At 40.7% G+C, this 25368-nt stretch overlaps 1 protein-coding gene across 1 annotated transcript in view; it reads left to right on the top strand.

The window, feature by feature from the left end:
* LOC141052183 (uncharacterized) overlaps nt 1-25368 on the top strand; it is a 43980-nt gene that overhangs the window by 4267 nt on the left and 14345 nt on the right. Inside the window, exons 2-4 of the mRNA XM_073549406.1 lie at nt 9254-19705; nt 19825-19890; nt 22306-22382. Coding sequence (XP_073405507.1) covers nt 9254-19705; nt 19825-19890; nt 22306-22382 — 10595 coding nt within the window. The remainder of the gene's footprint in view (nt 1-9253; nt 19706-19824; nt 19891-22305; nt 22383-25368) is intronic.

The raw sequence follows: 25368 nt of genomic DNA, 5'->3' as shown, positions 1-25368 counted from the left end.
AAAATTCAAGATAATTGCATAGAGACTCAAACTCTGCGTATGTTATATCTGTATGTCCATTTTAGCATGTTGGTAGGCATGGACTTTATTGAGACATTGTCTTTAAATGTGTGTATATGCACATGTAATGTAGGGTGAGTATATGTCTGAAGTCACACACAACGTAGAAAAATACGGACCGTATTTTACGTCCGTAATACGCATAAATGGTCCCTAAACAGTGCTCCGTATGTCATCCGTTGTCAGGGTGTGGCCTCGTATTTTTCTCATGTAAGTATCCGTATGTAATCCGTATGGCATCCGTATACCGTTTTTTTCTCGCAGGCTTGCAAAACGGACATATAATGGAGCCCAATGACAGGTTTTCAAATCCAAACGAAAGAATAGAGCTAGACACATAGAATACATATATATATATACAGTATATATATATATATATATATACACGTCATTGAGACACATATATATTTATATATTTATATTTCACAGAGTTTTCCATAGCAGTATAGCCGCTAATTCAATTGCTGGCTTCTGCTAAGTCATTCCCCAACCCGACATGAAAAGACACATGGCTTACATAGAATCATCATAGAATCGTAGAGTTGGAAGGGACCTCCTGGGCCATCTGGTCCAACCCCCTGCTCAAAGCAGGATTCGCTAAATCATCCCAGTCAGATGTCTGTCCAGCCTCTGTTTGAAGACTTCCATTGAAGGAGAACTCACCACTTCTCGTGGCAGCCTGTTCCACTCATTGATCACTCTAACTGTCAAAAAGTTTTTTCTAATATCTAATCTGTGTCTCTTCCCATTCAGTTTCATCCCATTGCTTCTAGTCTTTCCTTGTGCAAATGAGAATAAAGTTGATCCTTCTACAATGTGACAGCCCTTTAGATATTTGTAGACAGCTATTAAGTCTCCTCTCAGTCTTCTCTTTTGCAAACTAAACATTCCCAAATCCTGCAACCTTTCCTCATAAGACAGGGTTTGCAGACCGGTCACCATTCTGGTCGCTCTTTTCTGAACTTGCTCCAGTTTGTTGATGTCTTTTTTAAAATGTGGTGCCCAAAACTGGACACAATATTCCAGATGAGGTCTGACCAAAGAGGAGTAGAGGGAAATAATGACTTCACGTGATCTAGACTGTATGCTTCTGTTAATACATCCTAGAATTGCATTTGCCTTTTTTGCTGCTGCATCACACTGTTGACTCATATTCAGTCTGTGATCTATTAGTATACCCAAGTCTTTTTCACATGTGCTGTCACTTAGCCCTATTCCTCCCATTCTATATATGCTTTTTTCATTTTTATTGCCCAGATGTAGTACTTTGCATTTCTCCCTGTTAAAAACCATTCTGTTAGTTGCTGCCCACTTCTCCAGTTTATTTAAATCTTTTTGAATCCTCTCTCTCTCTTCTCTAGTATTAGCTATCCCTCCTAGCTTTGTGTCATCAGCAAATTTAATCAGTTTACCCTCAATTCCTTCATCTAAATCGTTGATAAAGATGTTGAACAATACAGGGCCCAGGACAGAGCCCTGTGGTACCCCACTTGAGACATTCTTCCAACTGGATGTGCAGCCATTTACGACCACTCTTTGGGTCCGATCACTAAGCCAGTTATGAATCCACCTAACAGTTGCCTTGTCCATTCCATACTTAGTCATTTTTTCAATAAGGATTGTATGAGAGACTTTGTCAAATGCTTTGCTGAAGTCAAGATATACTATATCTACAGCATTTCCTTGATCCACCCAATCAGTGATACCGTCATAGAAGGAAATTGAGTTAGTCTGACATGACTTATTAGTTAGAAACCCATGCTGACTCTGTTTAATCACTTCATTCTTATCCAGGTATTGACATACATGTTGTTTAATAATTTGTTCAAAGATCTTTCCTGGTATAGAAGTCAGACTCACCGGCCTATAGTTGCCTGGGTCCACCTTCTTCCCCTTTTTGAAGATAGGAACAACATTTGCTCTTCTCCAGTCTTCTGGCACTTCTCCTGTTCTCCAAGAATTTTCAAAGATTATGGAGAGGGGTTCAAAAATTTCTTCTGCTATCTCCTTCAGTACTCTGGGGTGTAATTCATCTGGACCTGGAGACTTGAATTCATTTAGGTTAGCTAAGTGTTTCCTCACTATCTTTCTGTTTATAGATATCCTGGATTCTTCTATTCCCTTAATAGGACAGTGAATAACAGTTGATGTTGCATTTCCTTTCTGAGAGAAAACAGATGCAAAATAGGAATTTAAAAGTTCAGCCTTCTCAACATCCTGTCTTACCATTTCATCATTTTCATCCTGTAAAAATCCTATAGCATCTTTGACTTTTCTTTTACTTTTGACATATCCCCAAAATCCTTTATTATTTCTTTTGACATCTCTTGCAAGCCTCAGTTCATTTTCAGCTTTAGCTAATCTGATTTGTGCCCTGCAGGTTCTGCAGACAGCATTATATTCTTCTTTAGATATGCCTCCCTCTTTCCATTTTATAAACATTTTTTTCTTCCTTTTTAGCATGTGCTTAAGTTCTGTGTTCATCCATCCTGGTTTCCTTAAATGCTTCCTATTCTTCCCTCTTTTCGGAATTGTTAACAACTGTGCTTTGAGAATTTCATTTTTCAAGATTTCCCATCCTTCCTGGACATTTTTGTCTTTAAGGATATCCAGCCATTGGATCCCTCCAATTCTCTTTCTGAATCCCTTAAAATCTGCCTTTCTGAAATCTAACCTTGACGTCTGAGTCTTCACAGGTCTTCCACCTCTAGTAATCCAAAATTCTAAAATAGCATGGTCGCTACCTCCTAGGGTCCCAGCCACTTTTACCTCCTCAACCATTTCCTCCCTGTTTATAAGGATTAGATCCAAGGTAGCAGTTCCCCTTGTTTTCTCCCCTACCTTTTGGAAGATAAAGTTGTCAGCAAGAGAGGATAAGAATTTCCTTGACCTGTTAGTTTTGCCTGAGAGAGATTCCCAACAAATGTCTGGATAGTTGAAATCTCCCATGACAACTATGTCATATTTTTTGGAGAACTTGGCCATCTGATGCATAAAGAGTTCATCTATATCTTCGGCTTGCACAGGCGGCCTGTAGTAAATGCCTACAATGGTGTCCTTTCCATTGTTCTGTCCTTGTATTCTTACCCAAACAGTTTCCACAGAACTCCCAGTCTCTGAAGCTTCAATCTCTGTGCAGATATATGCATTTCTAACATACAATGCGACACCCCCTCCTCGTTTATCAAGTCTGTTTCTTGCAAATAAGTTGTATCCTTCTAGTCTTGTATTCCAATCATGTGTATTGTCCCACCAAGTTTCAGTGATTCCAATTACATCATATTTCTGTTCCTGTGTTAGTAGTTCCAATTCTCCTTGTTTGTTGCCCATGCTTTGTGCATTAGTATAGAAACATTTTAGTTTGTGATTGGTTTCTCTTTCTCCAATATTTTTATTAATTAGATTCTTTCGTCTTTGTTCTTCCTTTCCACTTCTAATAGCAGAGTTCTCAATAGCATTTGTCAGGTGTATGGCTTTTTCTGGTCTTTTGCTTCCCTTCCCATGTTGTTCTAGTTTAAAGCTCTCCTTACAAGTGTAGCAAGGCGACTTCCAAATACATGCTTACCAGTCTTCGTAAGGTGCACCCCATCTCTAGCAAGTAGTCCATCGTATAAGTAGTTCACTCCGTGATCCAGAAATCCAAATCGTTGCTGACGGCACCATCGACGTAGCCAGTTGTTCACCTGCAGAATCTTATTCCACCTCCTTGTTCCATGGCCATCCACTGGGAGGATGGAAGAGAAGACTACCTGCGCTCCCAGTTCTTTCACTTTCTTGCCTAAGTCTTCAAAGTCTCTGCAGATGGTTTCCAGGTCGTTTCTTGCGGTGTCATTTGTCCCCACATGTAGTAGCAGGAATGGGTAGTCATCTGTAGGTCTGAAGAGTCCTGATATCCTGTCAGACACATCTTTAATTTTTGCACCTGGAAGACAGCACATTTCTCTTGTAGTTATATCCGGTCTGCAGATAGCGGCCTCTGTTCCTCTCAGCAGGGAATCCCCCATGACCACCACTCTCCGTTTCTTCTTCACAACATTTTTCTTTCTCCATCCAGGAGGACTCTGAGGGCGTACAAGGTTGCTGTTTGTTGGCAAAGTCTTATCCTGATGTATTTCTTCATCGTTTTCCTGCGTGAGAGCCTGGTACTGGTTTCTGAGCAGTATGGGTGCTGACTGCCTCCTGATCCTCCTGCTTCTCTGGGTCACATGTCTCCATTCCTCTGTTTCTTCAGGTGCACTTCGAATTTCTTCTCTTTCTGTAACATGAAGAGATAATTCTGCTCTGTCCAAGAACTCTTCACCTTCCTTAATGATCTTCAACGTAGCTAACCTCTCTTCGAGATTTTGTAACTTTTCCTCCAACAGGGACACAAGCTTGCATTTGTGGCATGTGAAGTTTGGCTTTTCCACTGGTAAGTCTGTGAACATGTAGCAAGAAATGCAGCTCACCAAATGGCTCCTGGCCTCTTCCATCTTGAGATTTCTTAAAAACGATGAAAGATGAGCCAAATTTCGGTTTTTCCGATTTCCTCTTTTCAGCTGCAACCGCCAAAACCCAGTGATCGTTGAGCTCGCGGAGACTCTTCACTTATCCCAGAAGGCACTGGGAATATGCAAATGATCTCCTCAAGACTCTTCCCCTGGTTTTCCAATTTCCTCTTTTCAGCTGCAACCGCCAAAACCCAGTGATCGTTGAGCTCGCGGAGACTCTTCACTTATCCCAGAAGGCACTGGGAATATGCAAATGATCTCCTCAAGACTCTTCCCCTGGTAAACCATTTCATTTCATGTTTTTTTTTATATGTCCCTGACTAATAATTTGATGAGGGTTTGTGTACAAAATTTGGGAGGTGTAGTTGTTAATTTAAGGGGTTAATTCGTTGTAAAAAAATGTGTGGGCTCCCGCGGTAATTTGTCAACCAGAGAGGTAAAGCCGGTGAGTGAGGGCAGATTATAAGAGCCATGAGAGGGACCATTGTTTTTGCCCCCCCCGGCTACAAAAATCTGCCCCTAGACACCCCAGAAAAGGCGCATTTATAAGATGTGTCAATTCTGGCACTTATACTCTCTATTCCCATATTCTTTCGTTTCTTTATTAAACCTGTCAGTGTGAGTTTACTGTATCGTGCACTGAATTGCCGGCTTTTCTAAAAGACACCGGGTGCGTATTTCTCGCAAGTCACACGTGTGGTCCATGTGTAATCCGTATTTTTTGTGCACCCATAGACTTGCATTGGCGTACTACGGGCGTAGTACGCTGACAATCGCAGCATGCTGCGATTGGCACGGACCGTAAAATATACGCAAGAAAAATACAGCTGACGGGAGATGCCCCATAGAGAATCATTGGTCCGTGTGCCATGCGTTTTTTAAATGCCTCTCACTAGAGTTGAGCGATACCGTCCGATACTTCAAAGTATCGGATCGGAATGGATCGGCCGATATTAAAAAAAAGTATCGGTATCGCCGATTCCGATACCGGAAGTCCCATTCAAGTCTATGGGACTTCTGGTATCGGAATAAGAAAAATCCTGTTTTTCCCTTGTACAGCCTCTCTGGGGTCTGTACGGGCCTTTCGGGGGGCTGTGCCGGCCTGCCAGGGGGTCTGTGCAGGCTCCGGTGGTCTGTGCCGGCCTGCCGGGGGGCTGTGCCGGCCTGCCAGGGGGGCTGTGCAGGCTCCGGTGGGCTGTGCCGGCCTGCTGGGGGGCTGTGCAGGCTCCGGGGGGCTGTGCCGGCCTGCCGGGGGGCTGTGCCGGCCTGCCAGGGGGGCTGTGCAGGCTCCGGTGGGCTGTGCAGGCTTCGGGGGTCTGTGCAGGCATCGTCCGATGGGACTACAAGTCCCATCGGGCGATGCCTGCTACCATGACAGTGATTGACACATTAGCCAATGATGGGACAGTAGTAGTCCCATCATCCGGCTAATGTGTTGAATGTACAAAAAAAAAAAAAAATTACATGCTACATACATACAACATGCATACTACATACATGCTACATTCATACTACATACTACATACATGCTACATTCATACTACATATATACTACATGCAACATACATACTACATATATACTACATGCAACATACGTACTACATATATACTACATGCATGCAACATGCATACTACATATATACTACATGCATGCAACATGCATACTACATATATACTACATGCTACATACATACTACATATATGCTACATACATACTACATATATACTACATACATGCTACATACATGCTACATACATACTACATATATACTACATGCATGCTACATACATACTGCATGCTACATACATACTACATATATACTACATGCATGCTACATACATACTACATGCTACATACATACCACATATATACTACATACATACTACATGCATGCTACATGCTACATACATACCACATACATACTACATGCATACTACATACATACTACATGCTACATACATACTACATATATACTACATGCATGCTACATACATACTGCATGCTACATGCATGCTACATACATACTACATACATACTACATACCACATATATACTACATACATACTACATACAATACATTCATACAATACATACATAGACATACAGTACATATAACATAGAGTAACATACTTACCAATACTTGTCACATTGTTCCCCGAAGCCATTGTCTTTTACGGAATAAATATTAACATAACAAACCACAAAAATACTCACCCACGATCCGAAGCAGTCCACGAGTGTGTCCCACGACGATCTTGGGTAGAGAACTGCAGCATCAGCTGTTGCTGCCGTTCTCTACGGGCTGCAGGAATCCAATGACGGAAGGTAGGTATCCTTCCGCACTGTATTCCTCCGCCACTTAAAAAAAAAAAAAGTCCCTAGTCTCACTTTATGCCATTGCTGCGTGGGAATTTCCCACACAGCAATGGCATAAAGTGAGACTAGGGACTTTTTTTTTTTTTAAGTGGTGGAGGAATACAGTGCGGAAGGATACCTACCTTCCGTCATTGGATTCCTGCAGCCCGTAGAGAACGGCAGCAACAGCTGATGCTGCAGTTCTCTACCCAAGATCGTCGTGGGACACACTCGTGGACTGCTTCGGATCGTGGGTGAGTATTTTTGTGGTTTGTTATGTTAATATTTATTCCGTAAAAGACAATGGCTTCGGGGAACAATGTGACAAGTATTGGTAAGTATGTTACTCTATGTTATATGTACTGTATGTCTATGTATGTATTGTATGAATGTATTGTATGTAGTATGCATGTAGTATATATGTGGTATGTATGTAGCATGTAGTATGTATGTAGTATGTATGTAGCATGCATGTAGCATGCAGTATGTATGTAGCATGCATGTAGTATATATGTAGTATGTATGTAGCATGTAGTATGTATGTAGCATGCATGTAGTATGTATGTAGTATGTATGTAGTATGTATGTAGTATATATGTAGCATGTAGTATGTATGTAGTATGTATGTAGCATGCATGTAGTATGTATGTAGTATGTATGTAGCATGCAGTATGTATGTAGCATGCATGTAGTATATATGTAGTATGTATGTAGCATGTATGTAGTATGTATGTAGTATGTATGTAGTATGTATGTAGTATGTATGTTGTATGTAGTATGTATGTAGCATGTAGTATGTATGTAGCATGCAGTATGTATGTAGCATGCATGTAGTATATATGTAGTATGTATGTAGCATGTATGTAGTATGTATGTAGTATGTATGTAGCATGCAGTATGTATGTAGCATGCATGTAGTATATATGTAGTATGTATGTAGCATGCATGTAGTATATATGTAGTATGTATGTAGTGTGTATGTAGTATGTATGTAGCATGTAGTATGTATGTAGCATGCATGTAGTATGTATGTAGTATTTTTTTTTTTTTTTTTTTTTAACATTTAACACATTAGCCGGATGATGGGACTACTACTGTCCCATCATTGGCTAATGTGTCAATCACTGTCATGGTAGCAGGCATCGCCAGATGGGACTTGTAGTCCCATCGGACGATGCTTGCACAGACCCCCGGACATCAGCACAGCCCCCCGGCAGGCCGGCACAGCCCCCTGGCAGGCCGGCACAGACCCCCACAGGGTGCACAGACCACCGGCAGGCCGGCACAGCCCCCCGGCAGGCCGGTACAGACCCCCACAGGGTGCACAGACCACCGGCAGGCCGGCACAGCCCCCCGGCAGGCCGGTACAGACCCCCACAGGGTGCACAGACCACCGGCAGGCCGGCACAGCCCCCCGGCAGGCCGGTACAGACCCCGGGCAGTCCACACAGCCCCCCGGCAGGCCGGTACAGACCCCCACAGGGTGCACAGACCACCGGCAGGCCGGCACAGCCCCCTGGCAGGCCGGTACAGACCCCGGGCAGTCCACACAGCCCCCCGGCAGGCCGGCACAGCCCCCCGGCAGGCCGGCAGAGACCCCCGGAAGGCCCGAAATGACGGCGCATCATGATGCGCACACACCGCGCATCATGATGACGTCAGGCTGTCAATCAACTTTGAACTTCCGATTCCGATGCCGACTTCCGATATTGAAAAAATATCGGAAGTCGGTATCGGAATTCCGATATAGCAAGTATCGGCCGATACCCGATACTTGCGGTATCGGAATGCTCAACACTACCTCTCACTCGTCCGTATTCCTCTCTAGTGTGACGCCGGCCTATTACTCATCTACCTCTGATCTCCGGTGTCCAGTGCTGTTCTTCTCCTCTTCTCCATGATGTCACCACTCTGTAGACTCTCCAGGTCACACTGTTCTGTTCGTGACTCAGAAGTGGCTTTTACGGTATAAGTCTATGGACCATGAGAACCAGTCTCCATAAGCTTTTATTGTAAAAAAATGACTTTGGGCTCATGCATAGAGCATAAAATGATCCAGATAGTTGCCATTGTGGTGACGTCACTGAGAAGAGGAGAAGATTGTCGCTGGACACTGGAAAGAGCGGCAATAGGTGACAATATTAATACCCTCAGACTACATTACATGCACATATACAAACATTTAAGAAAAAAAAAACATGGGAGGCTTTTTTAAGTATCTTTCCTCATAATGACTGTAAATATAACCGCATTTCTAGCAGTCAGAAATTTGTCAAAGATAGATATATTTGAGACCGATTGATATTATATATGACTTTTTGTAATTATTTCATGTGTTTTCCTGTAGATACGTTTACTACATCTACTGTATCAAGCGTTAATATAACAACATCAAGTACAACTGAGTCTACAAGTATGACATCTGCACCCACGAATGTAGAAATAATAACGTCGGAACATTCCATTACCACTCAACTGACCACATTACCAACTTCAGAAGCGAGCAGTTCAACATCAGTCACGACTGCACCTATATCCAGTGTATCTACAACTGCTCTGTCTACTAGTAATACAACAACTACATCTGAAGCTACAACTACAACAGCAGCCCTTACAAGTTCAGTAAAAAGCACCATGGCAACATCAATTACAACTGGACCTGTAACCAATGAACTTACGACTTTATCCACGAGTGATGCAACAACACTGACTTCAACTGAAGCTATATCTGCAACCCTCATCCCAACAAGTACAGAAATTAGCACTTCAGAAACATCAATTTCAATTCTACCTACAACCAGTGAAACTACAACTATTCAATCTACTAGTGATACAAGAACACTATCTTCACCTGAAGCTACAACAACAACACCATCCCTGATAAGTATGGCAACAAGTACTATGGGAGCATCGATTACAATTCAACCTACCACCTCTGAAACCACACCTGCTCTATACACCAGTGAAACAACAACACTAACTTCATCTCAACCCGTAACTACTACACAATCTCTGACAAGCACAGAATTATCAACTTCAGGAACATCACTTACAACTCAACCTATCACAAGTGAGGCCACAACCATTTTATCTAATAGTGACACGACCACACCAACTTCACCTGAATCTACAACTGCAACACCATCATTGACAAGTATAGAAACAAGTACTTCAGCAACATCGATAACTCAACCAACCACCAGTGAAACCACACCTGCTCTATATACCAGTGTCACAACAACACTAACTTCATCTCAACCAGCAACTACTACACCATCTCTGACAAGTACAGAATTATCAACTTCAGGAACATCACCTACAACTCAACCCATCACAAGTGATGCCACAACCATTTTATCTACTAGTGACACAACCACACCAACTTCACCTGAATCTACAACTACAACACCATCATTGACAAGTATAGAAACAAGTACTGCAGCAACATCGATAACTCAACCAACCACCAGTGAAAGCACACCTGCTCTATATACCAGTGTCACAACAACACTAACTTCATCTCAACCCGTAACTACTACACCATCTCTGACAAGTACAGAATTATCAACTTCAGGAACTTCACCTACAGCTCAACCCATCACAAGTGATGCCACAACCATTTTATCTACTAGTGACACAACCACACCAACTTCACCTGAATCTACAACTACAACACCATCATTGACAAGTATGGAAACAAGTACTACAGCAACATCGATAACTCAACCAACCACCAGTGAAACCACACCGGCTCTATATACCAGTGTCACAACAACACTAACTTCATCTCAACCCGTAACTACTACACCATCTCTGACAAGTACAGAATTATCAACTTCAGGAACATCACCTACAACTCAACCCATCACAAGTGATGCCACAACCATTTTATCTACTAGTGACACAACCACACCAACTTCACCTGAATCTACAACTACAACACCATCATTGACAAGTATAGAAACAAGTACTACAGCAACATCGATAACTCAACCAACCACCAGTGAAACCACACCTGCTCTATATTCCAGTGTCACAACAACACTAACTTCATCTCAATCTTTAACTACTACACCATCTCTGACAAGTGCAGAATTATCAACTTCAGGAACTTCACCTACAGCTCAACCCATCACAAGTGATGCCACAACCATTTTATCTACTAGTGACACAACCACACCAACTTCACCTGAATCTACAACTGCAACAACATCATTGACAAGTATGGAAACAAGTACTAGAGCAACATCGATAACTCAACCAACCACCAGTGAAAGCACACCTGCTCTATATACCAGTGTCACAACAACACTAACTTCATCTCAACCCGCAACTACTACACCATCTCTGACAAGTACAGAATTATCAACTTCAGGAACATCACTTACAACTCAACCCATCACAAGTGATGCCACAACCATTTTATCTACTAGTGGCACAACCACACCAACTTCACCTGAATCTACAACTACAACACCATCATTGACAAGTATGGAACCAAGTACTACAGCAACATCGATAACAACTCAACCATCCACCAGTGAAACCACACCTGCTCTATATACCAGTGTCACAACAACATTAACTTCATCTCAACCTGCAACTACTACACCATCTCTGACGAGTACAGAATTATCATCTTCAGGAGCATCACTTACAACTCAACCCATCACAAGTGATGCCACAACCATTTTATCTACTAGTGACACAACCACACCAACTTCACCTGAATCTACAACTACAACACCATCATTGACAAGTATGGAAACAAGTACTATAGCAACATCGATAACTCAACCAACCACCAGTGAAACCACACCTGCTCTATATACCAGTGTCACAACAACACTAAATTCATCTCAACCCGCAACTACTACACCATCTCTGACAAGTACAGAATTATCAACTTCAGGAACATCACCTACAACTCAACCCATCACAAGTGATGCCACAACCATTTTATCTACTAGTGACACAACCACACCAACTTCACCTGAATCTACAACTGCAACAACATCATTGACAAGTATGGAAACAAGTACTACAGCAACATCGATAACTCAACCAACCACCAGTGAAAGCACACCTGCTCTATATACCAGTGTCACAACAACACTAACTTCATCTCAACCTGCAACTACTACACCATCTCTGACGAGTACAGAATTATCAACTTCAGGAACATCACTTACAACTCAACCCATCACAGGTGATGCCAAAACCATTTTATCTACTATTGACACAACCACACCAACTTCACCTGAATCTGCAACTACAACACCATCATTGACAAGTATGGAACCAAGTACTACAGCAACATCGATAACAACTCAACCAACCACCAGTGAAACCACACCTGCTCTATATACCAGTGTCACAACAACACTAACTTCATCTCAACCTGCAACTACTACACCATCTCTGACGAGTACAGAATTATCAACTTCAGGAACATCACTTACAACTCAACCCATCACAAGTGATGCCACAACCATTTTATCTACTAGTGACACAACCACACCAACTTCCCCTGAATCTACAACTACAACACCATCATTGAAAAGTATGGAAACAAGTACTACAGCAACATCGATAACAACTCAACCAACCACCAATGATATCACACCTGCTCTATATACCAGTGTCACAACAACACTAACTTCATCTCAACCCGCAACTACTACACCATCTCTGATGAGTACAGAATTATCAATTTCAGGAACATCACTTACAACTCAACCCATCACAGGTGATGCCAAAACCATTTTATCTACTATTGACACAACCACACCAACTTCACCTGAATCTGCAACTACAACACCATCATTGACAAGTATGGAACCAAGTACTACAGCAACATCGATAACAACTCAACCAACCACCAGTGAAACCACACCTGCTCTATATACCAGTGTCACAACAACACTAACTTCATCTCAACCTGCAACTACTACACCATCTCTGACAAGTACACAATTATCAACTTCAGGAACATCACCTACAACTCAACCCATCACAAGTGATGCCACAACCATTTTATCTACTAGTGACACAACCACACCAACTTCACCTGAATCTGCAACTACAACACCATCATTGACAAGTATGGAACCAAGTACTACAGCAACATCGATAACAACTCAACCAACCACCAGTGAAACCACACCTGCTCTATATACCAGTGTCACAACAACACTAACTTCATCTCAACCTGCAACTACTACACCATCTATGACGAGTACAGAATTATCAACTTCAGGAACATCACTTACAACTCAACCCATCACAGGTGATGCCACAACCATTTTATCTACTATTGACACAACCACACCAACTTCACCTGAATCTGCAACTACAACACCATCATTGACAAGTATGGAACCAAGTACTACAGCAACATCGATAACAACTCAATCAACCACCAGTCAAACCACACCTGCTCTATATACCAGTGTCACAACAACACTAACTTCATCTCAACCTGCAACTACTACACCATCTCTGACGAGTACAGAATTATCAACTTCAGGAACATCACTTACAACTCAACCCATCACAAGTGATGCCACAACCATTTTATCTACTAGTGACACAACCACACCAACTTCCCCTGAATCTACAACTACAACACCATCATTGAAAAGTATGGAAACAAGTACTACAGCAACATCGATAACAACTCAACCAACCACCAATGATATCACACCTGCTCTATATACCAGTGTCACAACAACACTAACTTCATCTCAACCCGCAACTACTACACCATCTCTGATGAGTACAGAATTATCAACTTCAGGAACATCACTTACAACTCAAACCATCACAGGTGATGCCAAAACCATTTTATCTACTATTGACACTACCACACCAACTTCACCTGAATCTGCAACTACAACACCATCATTGACAAGTATGGAACCAAGTACTACAGCAACATCGATAACAACTCAACCAACCACCAGTGAAACCACACCTGCTCTATATACCAGTGTCACAACAACACTAACTTCATCTCAACCTGCAACTACTACACCATCTCTGATGAGTACAGAATTATCAACTTCAGGAACATCACTTACAACTCAACCCATCACAAGTGATGCCACAACCATTTTATCTACTAGTGACACAACCACACCAACTTCACCTAAATTTACAACTACAACACCATCACTGACAAGTATGGAAATAATTACTGTAGCAACATCGATTATAACTCAACCTACCACCAGTGAAACCACATCGACTCGGTATGCCAGTGATGCAACAACACTAATATCATCTCAACCAGCAGCTACAACACCATCTCTGACAAGTACAGAATTATCAACTTCAGGAACATCACTTTCAACTCAACCCATCACAAGTGATGCCACAACCTTTTTATCTACTAGTGACACAACCACACCAACTTCACCTGAATCTACAGCTACAACACCATCATTGACAAGTATGGAAACAAGTACTACATCAACATCGATAACTCAACCAACCACCAGTGAAACCACACCTGCTCTATATACCACTGTCACAACAACACTAACTTCATCTCAACCCGCAACTACTACACCATCTCTGACAAGTGCAGAATTATCAACTTCAGGAACATCACTTACAACTCAACCCATCACAAGTGATGCCAGAACCATTTTATCTACTAGTGACACAACCACACCAACTTCACCTGAATCTACAACTACAACACCATTATTGAAAAGTATGGAAACAAGTACTACAGCAACATCGATAACAACTCAACCAACCACCAATGAAACCACACCTGCTCTATATACCAGTGTCACAACAACACTAACTTCATCTCAACCTGCAACTACTACACCATCTATGACGAGTACAGAATTATCAACTTCAGGAACATCACTTACAACTCAACCCATCACAGGTGATGCCACAACCATTTTATCTACTAGTGACACAACCACACCAACTTCACCTGAATTTACAACTACAACACCATCACTGACAAGTATGGAAATAAGTACTGTAGCAACATCGATTACAACTCAACCTACCACCAGTGCAGCCACATTGACTCTGTATGCCAGTGAGGCAACAACACTAATATCATCTCAACCAGCAGCTACAACACCATCTCTGACAAATACAGAATTATCAACTTCAGGAACATCACTTACAACTCAACCCATCACAAGTGATGCCACAACCATTTCATCTACTAGTGACACAACCACACCAACTTCACCTGAATCTACAACTGCAACACCATCATTGACAAGTATGGAAACAAGTACTACAGCAACATCGATAAATCAACCAACCACCAGTGAAACCACACCTGCTCTACATACCAGTGTCACAACAACACTAACTTCATCTCAACCCATAACTACTACACCATCTCTGGCAAGTACAGAATTATCAACATCAGGAACATCACTTACAACTCAACCCATCACAAGTGATGCCACAACCATTTTATCTACTAGTGACACAGCCACACCAACTTCACCTGAATTTACAACTACAACACCATCACTGACAAGTATGGAAATAAGTACTGTAGCAACATCAATTACAACTCAACCTACCACCAGTGAAACCACATCGACTCGGTATGCCAGTGACGCAACAACACTGATATCATCTCAACCAGCAGCTTCAATACCATCTCTGACAAGTACAGAATTATCAACTTCAGGAACATCACTTACAACTCAACCCATCACCAGTGATGCCTCAACCATTTTATCTACTTGTGACACAACCACACCAACTTCAACTGAATCTGCAACACCATCATTGACAAGTATGGAAACAAGTACTACAGCAACATCGATAACAACTCAACCAACCACCAGTGAAACCATACCTGCTCTTTATACCAGTGTCACAACAACACTAACTTCATCTCAACCTGCAACTACTACACCATCTCTGACAAGTACAGAATTATCAACTTCAGGAACATCACTTACAACTCAACCCATCACAAGTGATGCCACAACCCTTTTATCAACTAGTGACACAACCACACCAACTTCACCTGAATCTACAACTACAACACCATCACTGACAAGTATGGAAATAAGTACTGTAGCAACATCGATTACAACTCAACCTACCACCAGTGAAACCACATCGACTCGATATACCAGTGACACAACAACACTAATATCATCTCAACCAGCAGCTACAACACCATCTCTGACAACTGCAGAATTATCAACTTTAGGAACATCACTTACAACTCAACCCATCACCAGTGAGGCAACAACCATTTTATCTACTAGTGATACAACCACACCTGCCCTTTTTACCAGTATCACAAAAGCACTAACTTCATCTCAACCTGCAACTACTACACCATCTCTGACAAGTACAGAATTATCAAGTTCAGCAACATCACTTACAACTCAACCCATCACCAGTGATGCCACAACCATTTTATCTACTAATGATATGACCACACCGACTTCACCTGAATTTACAACTCCATCACTGACAGGTATGAAAACAAGTACCACAGCAACATTGATTACAACTCCAATTGCTATCAGTGAATCTATGCCTACTTCTAACAACAGTGATAAAATAACACAAAATTCATTGGAAGCTACAACTACTACACCATCTCTGACAAGTACAGAATTATCAACTTCAGGAACATCACTTTTATCTCAACCAATTACAAATCAATGGATAACTGCTCAATCTGCTAGTGATACAACACCAACTTTACTTGAAACTAGACCCACTACAGCATTACCAACAAGTATGTATGCAGTTGCAAGTACCAAAATAATTATACCACCATTATCGAATACAACTCAAATTATTATCATCAGTGGTGCAACAACATCAACTTTACCTGAATTGACAATTAATACGACATCACTAACAACTACAGAAACAAATACCACAGCAACATCGTTTATAACTCAGCATTCCACGAGTGAATCTACAACCACTCTGGCCATGAATGATATAACAAAACTCACTTCATCTGATGCTACAGCTACAATGGCATCCCTGACAAGTGCAGACGCAAATTCTCCAGTTACATCAGTTACAACTCATGCCATTACTGGTCAATCTACTAATGTATCTACCAGTGATACAACACCAACTTCACCTGAATCTAAATCTACTGCTACATCCCTGACAAGTACAGAAACAAACACTTCAGGTACTCTACTTACAACGCAATCTGTGACCAGTGAATCTACGAGTACTTTGTCAACCACTGATTTTACAACATCAACTTCATCTGAAGATTCAGCTACTACACCATCCCTTACAAGTGTAGAAACAAGTACAAGAGCAGCATCAATTACAACTCGGCTCATGGCTAGTAGTGAATCAACAATTCCTTTTTCCACCATTGACTCAAAAACTCAGACTTCACTTGAATCTACAACCCCATCTTTAAGTGCAGCTAGATCAATTACAACATTATCGAGTGTATCATCAAGCAGTTTAGCAACATCATTTTCAACTCAGCCTGTAACTAATGAATCTACATCTACTCTATCCCACCATGATGCAACAGCACAGACATTTCCTGAAGTTACAACTCTTTTAAACTCCTCAATTGAATCTTCAACTAGTGTATTATCTACAAGTACAGGAACAAATACATCAGCAACTGCAACTCAATCTACCGGCAGTGACTCTACAACTCCTCTGTCCACCAATGCAATAACGCAAAAAATTTCTAGTGAATTTACGATAATGCAATCATCCAGTATTCCAACTTCTACTGAGGCTATGACTGGTACAGTGTCAGCAAGTATAGAGACAAGTACTTCAGTAACATCAACAACAACTAAACCTACCACCTATGAATCTACAACTACGCTTTCTACAACTTCAGCAACTATTGCATCTTTAATAGAATCTTCATCTAGTGTCTTGTCTAAAAGTACAGGAACAAGTGTATCAGCAACTACTCCCCAATCTATCATTAGTGAATCACCAAGTATTCTGTTAACAAAAGCTGAAACAACCAAAACTTCAACTAATATTTCATCCCTGACAAGCACAGTTCCATTTACTTCTGCAGCATCTATTACTTCACAGGGTACTATGAGTGAATCTAGTACTTCCATGTGGCCTACTGTGGCAACAACACCCATATCAGATGGTTCTTTAACTACTACAACTGTACCCATAAACACAGGACCCTCAGCAACAGCCATTAATACTCAACATACTAGTGGTGAATTTACAACTTTTAAATTCACAATGGCAGCAACTGCATCAGAATCTACAACAATTTCTACTGTACTGACAGCTCAGTCCTCGACTGGTAATGTAACAACCGTCTCTTCAAGTGAACTTACTACTGGTACACCCATAAATACAGGAGCAAGCACTTCATTAACATCAATTATGACCCAACCTGCTAGTGAAATGTCAGCCTCTACAGCAAGCACTATTGGTACAACACCCAGTTTTATTGGTAGTGCAAGGTCATCTCCGGGTACTAATGAAACTACTGGAGCAGACACCTTACAAACAAAATCTACTACAAGTGAATCTATGACTGCTTTGTTGACTAGCACTTCAACAGTACCTATTATACAAGAGACTGTTAATATGATAACTGTACCCACAAATATGGCAATATTCAACATTACTCAGTCTTCCTCTAGCGAACCTACTACTTCTGTGCCACCTGGTGAACCAATAACATCTGATGTTTCCTCAACCAGTACTTCTTTGTCTTCTGCTTCTTCTACTCCATTTATAAGTATTCAACAAAATAGTAATAATTCTAGTGCTGTCTCATCTGTACTCCCAGTAATTTCTAGTACCAATACTGGAGAAACAGTCAACTCTACAGGTAATAGTTTGACTGGTACTACCACACTGGGAGAAACCAACAGTATTATTTCCACTATTACTGGATTTACTACTAAAGAGATTACTAATAATACTATTGGCACCGAAACCACCAGTAATGGGGCTATTATCAGTTCTATTTCTCAGACAGCAGCCGTTACAGCACAAGTTACCACGAATGGTACTAATACTGGACAACCTGCTGCTACCTTGACCGGAACAAGTGGATCTGTTACCCCTACCACCTCTATAGTTACTGGGGTTGTTGTTTCTAACATCACAGGTTCCAGTGTTAAAGAAAGTACACTTATCACTACAACAGTGTCTGGTGGCATCAATAACAGTACCATGAGTACTACTGAATTTTCTGTTTTGGGAATTGTTACCACTAATACTTCAGGGCCAAGTACTATGACTGGTACTGTTAGTACTACCACGTCAATAAATATTACATCCACATCTGGATCCAATACCGCCATAACTTCTTCTGGAAGCTCAAGTTCTACTGGGAATGCTTTTAGTAACACCACAGGTTCCAACACAGGAGGGGACATAGCTATTGCTTCTACAACAGTATCTGGTACCATTAATAACAGTACCATGACTACTAGTGTTTTGTCTGTTTCCCAGACTAACATAAGTACCATAAGCACAGTAAGTGTAAGTACTTTAGGCACTGGTGCCTCATCCGATTTAACTAGTACCACAATCAATACTACTGGTACCACCACAACTGGATCTAGTACTTCTATAATTACTGGAAGCTCTAATTCAACAATTACTGCCCTCAATGGATCCATTTCTTCTACAGCCACTAACAGTTCCATTGCTACCACAAAATCTGTCGGAACTATTGCAATTAATAATGACACTATTGTGACTTCTGGATCAAGCACAACGGGAATGAATTCTGCAGCTACAAGTTCTAATCCTGGATCCAACTTCCTCTCATCAAGTGCAGCAATTGCAAGTAAGTTACAAAAACGTTGAACACAGTAAAGGTATTGTGGGTGATGGGGTGATTTGGTTACAGGATATTGTGAGTCAGTGCTGTTGTGTTCGTAAACAAGTTGGCTTTATTTCTTACAGCCATGAATGGAGGAATGTCTACCCAAAATATCACCTCCACTCAAACAACCTCTGACCAATCAGCAAGTAAGTACTCAAATAACAATAATAAGGCCGGTGTCACACTAACGAGGAATATGGACAAGTTGGACCGCTGTTAATCTATAGGGCAGCTCCCATCACTGTTTTTTTTCTCGGCCGTATTATACGTGTAAGTGAAATCGCAGCATGCTTCGATTTGCTGCATATATCGGCCGAGATTCGCCAATGCAAGTCTATGAGTGCAAGAAAAAAATCGCACACTACTCGGACCATCCATGTAACTTGCGAGAATATGCACCGGTGTGGATCTGGCTAAAAACATCAAGCCGCCACAGAAAAGGTGCATCTCTAAGATATACATACAGAACCGTACGAGAGTCTGATTATTTCATCTATGAATATATATGAACTTGGTTTGCAGCTACCTATGTGGAACACCACATGTGGACAAATAAGTACAGCTATATTGTCAGGACATTTTTGTCCTAATGGCTTATCTATCATGATCCTTATTATCTGTGAGCAAGTTTGTTGTTCTCTATAGGCATTGCATGTGGTCGATTTTAATATGTATTCCCGTTTTTTTCTGCGTTGATTTTTTCTTTGGGGGTGACGGTTATGTATGGTGCTCTGCTGGATCTGAATATCGACAGTCTATGACCCCTATTATCATCAGTGGCTATTGCATATATATTATATGCCTTATGAGTATATCTGAGTGACTTTGTATGTAGCTGTGTGGACTGTTTCCTTTCCTCATATATTTATATTTTTACTCTGATCATGTATGGTACATGTGTTCTTACCCATATCATATAACATTTACTGAACAGTATATACAGGCCATCTAGCTTTCTATTTCTAATTATCATCTTATAGAGTGAGATAGAAGAGGAGGGATAGCCGTCGGACGAGCTGGGGCACCATTCTTGTAGGTGCCAACCTCCGCATCTAGGTAGGCGCACAGATAGTTTATTGTTTCTAGGGTCAGATCTCTCATTTATGCACACTGGCTGAGTGAGACTGTTGGTCCTGCTGAGTACTTTGTGTCACTGTTTTAGAGAAAACTTTTCTGGTGCCAAGGTTTTTTTGAGGTTTCTTTAGGCATTATCTCTGCATTTATTCATCTTTTAAGCAGGGGTGATAATTAGCCAGATGGTGTCTTCACTGGCATATTTAACAGACTAGCGGGTGATACTTTGTCTTCCCTGTTATATTCTACAGCCCTTCTCTACACATCTGTTATGCATTTAGGCATCTTTATGAAGGGGTTATCTATGTATTGAGTTTTAATATACTTAATAAAAGTTACATTTTAATAGGGTTTTTTTGAGTTAGCTGTCAATGACAGAGAACTGCATTGCATACGGATTGCATACGGATGTCATACGGATACTAGATGCGAGAAAATCCCATCATCGCATTGCAAATGGATCACATACGGGATCACCATACGGAGAACACTCTTGCAATTCTCGTCCGAGAGAATCAGACCGATTTTTCATATGGCAAGTGTGACTCCGGCCTAAGTCTAAGAGTAAATCAGTGAGAGTAAATCAGTGAATCAAACCTCGGGGTTTAATACATCAATGAGACTTTTTATAGGTGACCAGGATTTCATATACAAACATGAGGCATTCAACGATTTTGGGAGACCATGGCATCAATCATGATTCACCAATGAGGAAATATTTAGCATTTTTTTTTGAGAACCTAGTTAAATTAATTAATGGGATACTCAACCTTTTTCTCATGGGAGAGCAGGACTGGGTTCACTGATGTGGAGGCAGTCAACAATATTGTGAGACATTTGAGATGAGGGTACAGGACTTGAATTCTAAAATTTTCCCAAAAAGTCAGGTTTGACTATTCCTCTGTGCAGCTCCCTCTAGGCTTTTTTTTAAATAATGAGGCAAATTTCTCTTCCTGCATCCTCTTTGCTACAGAATCGTAGCTCACGGACAAAGCTTTCAGTGCCTAAGGAAAAAAAAGGTTGGGGGGAGTTGTTCGGAGGACAAGACGTGAGGCTCCGGCACAAGGATAGTGTCAATGACAGTACCATGAACAGGACAGCATGATTATTTCATTTTCACCCTACATTTACTAATTTATTTTGCCTTGGGATCTGGAGAACCCTAAATTGTAATAAGGGAAATTTGTTTTGCATAGAATAATTTTAATGTAACTCGAATTTTCTGGCCAAGTTCGAGGAAACTGTTGAAATAAAATTTTGCAGTTTCACTCAACATTATAATGTATAGCCGGGAGGCATTCTACATTTTAAGTGAAACCAGGGATTGATTTACTAACAGGGAGGCAGTTAAGTTTGGCAGATTTTTAAAAAACTAGTAATGATTTTTTGATGTTCATGTATCATTGGATGTCGGATATATGAATTGAAAATTAAAAAATACAAAAAAAGACCAATAATAGCCACATTTCATTATGTCTCTTTTGCAGTGCAATACTGGGAAATCATTCTGTTAGGACTGGTTGCTGTCTTGGGTGCTGTCTTACTTGCAGGATTAATGTGTGGGGTAAGTACTTCTATGATAAATCCTTATTGAAGTTGCGTGGATTGTATATATGAGGCAAAAACCAATTATTACCCCTTCACTCCATGGCCATTTTCAGTTTTTTCATTCTTGTTTTTTCTTCCCGTTCTTTCAAAAGCCAGAATTTTTATATTTTTCATTCAGTATAACCAAATGAAGGCTTATTTTTTGAGGGACGAGTTGTACTTTTGAATGGCACGAGTCATTTTACCACATAGTGTACTGGAAAACAGAAAAAAAATTCCAAATGCTGTGAAATTGCAAAAAAGTGCAATTTCACAATTTTTTTTTCTTTTTTTCTTTACCATGTTCACTATATGATTAGGCTGACCTGGCAGTAGGATTTTCCAAGTAAGTACAAGTACACAGATACCAAACATGTTTAGTTATTTTTTTTATTTAAGTGGTGAAAACAATTTTAAAAATTTGTATCAAAAACGTTTTTCCATTTGTCGCCATTTCTAAGACCCCTACTATTTCCATTTTTCGTGATCTGGTGTCGGGTGAGGGCTTATTTTATCTGCCCTGAGATGATGTTTTTATTGATGCCATTTTGAGGTAGATACAATGTTTTGATTGCTTCTTATTGCATTTCATTGTTACAGCAGCCAAAAAAACAAATTCTAGTGTTTCGATCTATTTATTTTTTTTTATTACGCTGTTTACCAATTGGATTAATTTATTTAAGATTTTGATAGATCAGACTTTTCCAAATGCAGCGATACCAAATATGTGTATATATATTTTTTGTAATTGTTTTATTTTTAATGTGGGGTGAATTTAACTTTTGTGTTTTTTTTTATTCTTTTCATATTATTTAAAGCTTTTTTTCTCGCTTTTTACTTTATGTAATAGCCCCTTTAGGAGACTTGAAGCTGTGATCAACCAATCGCCTGTGCTATACATAGGGCTTCAGCACTTCTATGTATAGCAGAAAATATAATCTCTTATGGCTTGCGTTCATAGGAAGATCATAATTACAGGTGCAAGGGTCATCAGCAGACCCCTGCTGTCATGAACACCCATCACGATCATGTGATAAGGGCATTGATGGGCGGCTGAATTGTGCACTTCCTGGTGGCATGTATTAAATCCCACTGTCAGAGATTGACAGCAGGATTTAACTGCTTTATAGCCGCCAGTGGAGCTCCAATCCACCTGCGGCTGTTAAATGCACATGATGGTTAATTGTGTGGGGAAAGTCAGGGACACCACTTATGACAGGAATATACATTATATTTCGTGAAGGGGTAAAAGGGGTTGTCCAATACTTTTATATTGATGACCTATCCTCAGGATAAGTGGTTGCAGTGCAATGCCCAGCATCCTGGCAGATCAGTTGTGACAGCTATTGCAGGATGTGCTTAGTTGCGGAGCCAAGCTGCACAACTCGGTTAACTGTATGGTGGTAGCAGTAAGATACTACAGATCCACTCCCATTCTTTTGAATAGAGGCGGATGTGCGGTACCCGGGCAACGATGTTGATGAAGGTGTGCTGTCCAGCTACTCAATTGAACAAATTTAATTCATGTTTAATGCAGATGTGATATGACTATGCTTCTTCTTGCAGATTTTGGCCTGTTTCCGTTCCACTACCACATACGCTGTGACCAGTTATCCAGGATATTTCACTCATTACGGTTGGTTAAATTCTACGCGTCTATCCTTTCCTGCAGACCTTGAAAAAGGAATAGAACATCAGAGAAGACCATCGGCCCCAAGAGGAGATCGGTACCTACAATACAGGCAATCCCATCAGGGGCAACACCACAAGTAAAAATACAGAAACACGTTGCCATAGATAAATGACACCTATGTGAAGACTATTGAGCATACCCTAGAAAGTTCTTTCAATGAAACAGTATGATTGATTTCAGTATTGATGATTTTGTATTATATGTGTAGACAAGAACTTATAACTACTTCAGCTATGGTGGAAACCCTTTTTTCCATAATTAACTACACATAACAAGCTGTATCCATGTACTGTATATATACATTGTTTTACTATGCTGTATGCCAGGTCGTACAGCACCTTGAGGTTTCTATATATTTTTCTATTTCTATTATATTATATGATAAATATGCTGAGCATTACTTGTATATTTGTATATTTCCTAGAAGCTTATATTTATTACCATGTTTGTGTTATGGAATATTTAAATGCACAAAATAAAGCTGGTCTTCCTGTATTGTGTTATTTTATTATCATCATCTTATCTTTATGCCATTGCCATTATAGGATTACTCTCATTTTATTAAATTGCTTTAGACACCATAAAAAAAGCAAATTTGCATTTACTTGCTTTTACTATCTGCTGTTTTTTTCTGCTACAAGAGGTTTTTTTTACATTGTGTACAGCTGGTTTCCAAGAAGCTCAGCCACCAAAGTTTGTCCAACTGTGCGCAGTAGTTACATTGCTTTTAGAGACATGCTGCTCCATCTCACAGCTGCTCCTGACCTGCTCATTTTCTGTCTCTATAACACCTGGTCAGACCTTCTCATCCCTGTCTGTGAAATTTCACTTCCTGGCTTGCTGGAGTTGGTGTGCAGAAGTTGAAGTTCATAGTTGCTATCCTATTCCCATTTGATTTGTACCTACCTATCCTTCTACTTATTCCACTCTACCCTTTGTGAGTGTTTTTGTATGTAAGTTGTTATTTGTTATCCCTGTTTGTCTAACATGTTTATGCATTAACATATCTGTTCCAGGCCTCCTGAGGGAAAGGGAGAAGACAGCTTAGGACATTAACAGGAGCATAGTAAGGTCGGAGACTCGGACTTCTCTACTAGAGATGAGCGAACATCGTCAGCTCCCTCCTTATTCAGCAAGCTACATTGCTTACCGAAGAAGCTGCAGCAGGAACCCAGATACCAGGAGCGCTCCCTATGATGAGCTGTTCGGCGCTGCAGCTGCATGTGTCATGGTTGTCTGACAGTCACAACACATGCATGGAGAGCCTGTG

The sequence above is a fragment of the Dendrobates tinctorius genome, unplaced genomic scaffold (genome assembly GCF_039654945.1).
Source record: "Dendrobates tinctorius isolate UK_male_01 unplaced genomic scaffold, ASM3965494v1 ptg000158l, whole genome shotgun sequence".
NCBI classification, from domain to species: domain Eukaryota; kingdom Metazoa; phylum Chordata; class Amphibia; order Anura; family Dendrobatidae; genus Dendrobates; species Dendrobates tinctorius.
The sequence above is the reverse complement of the archived record's forward strand: the minus strand, read 5'-3'. Positions and strand labels throughout refer to the sequence as shown.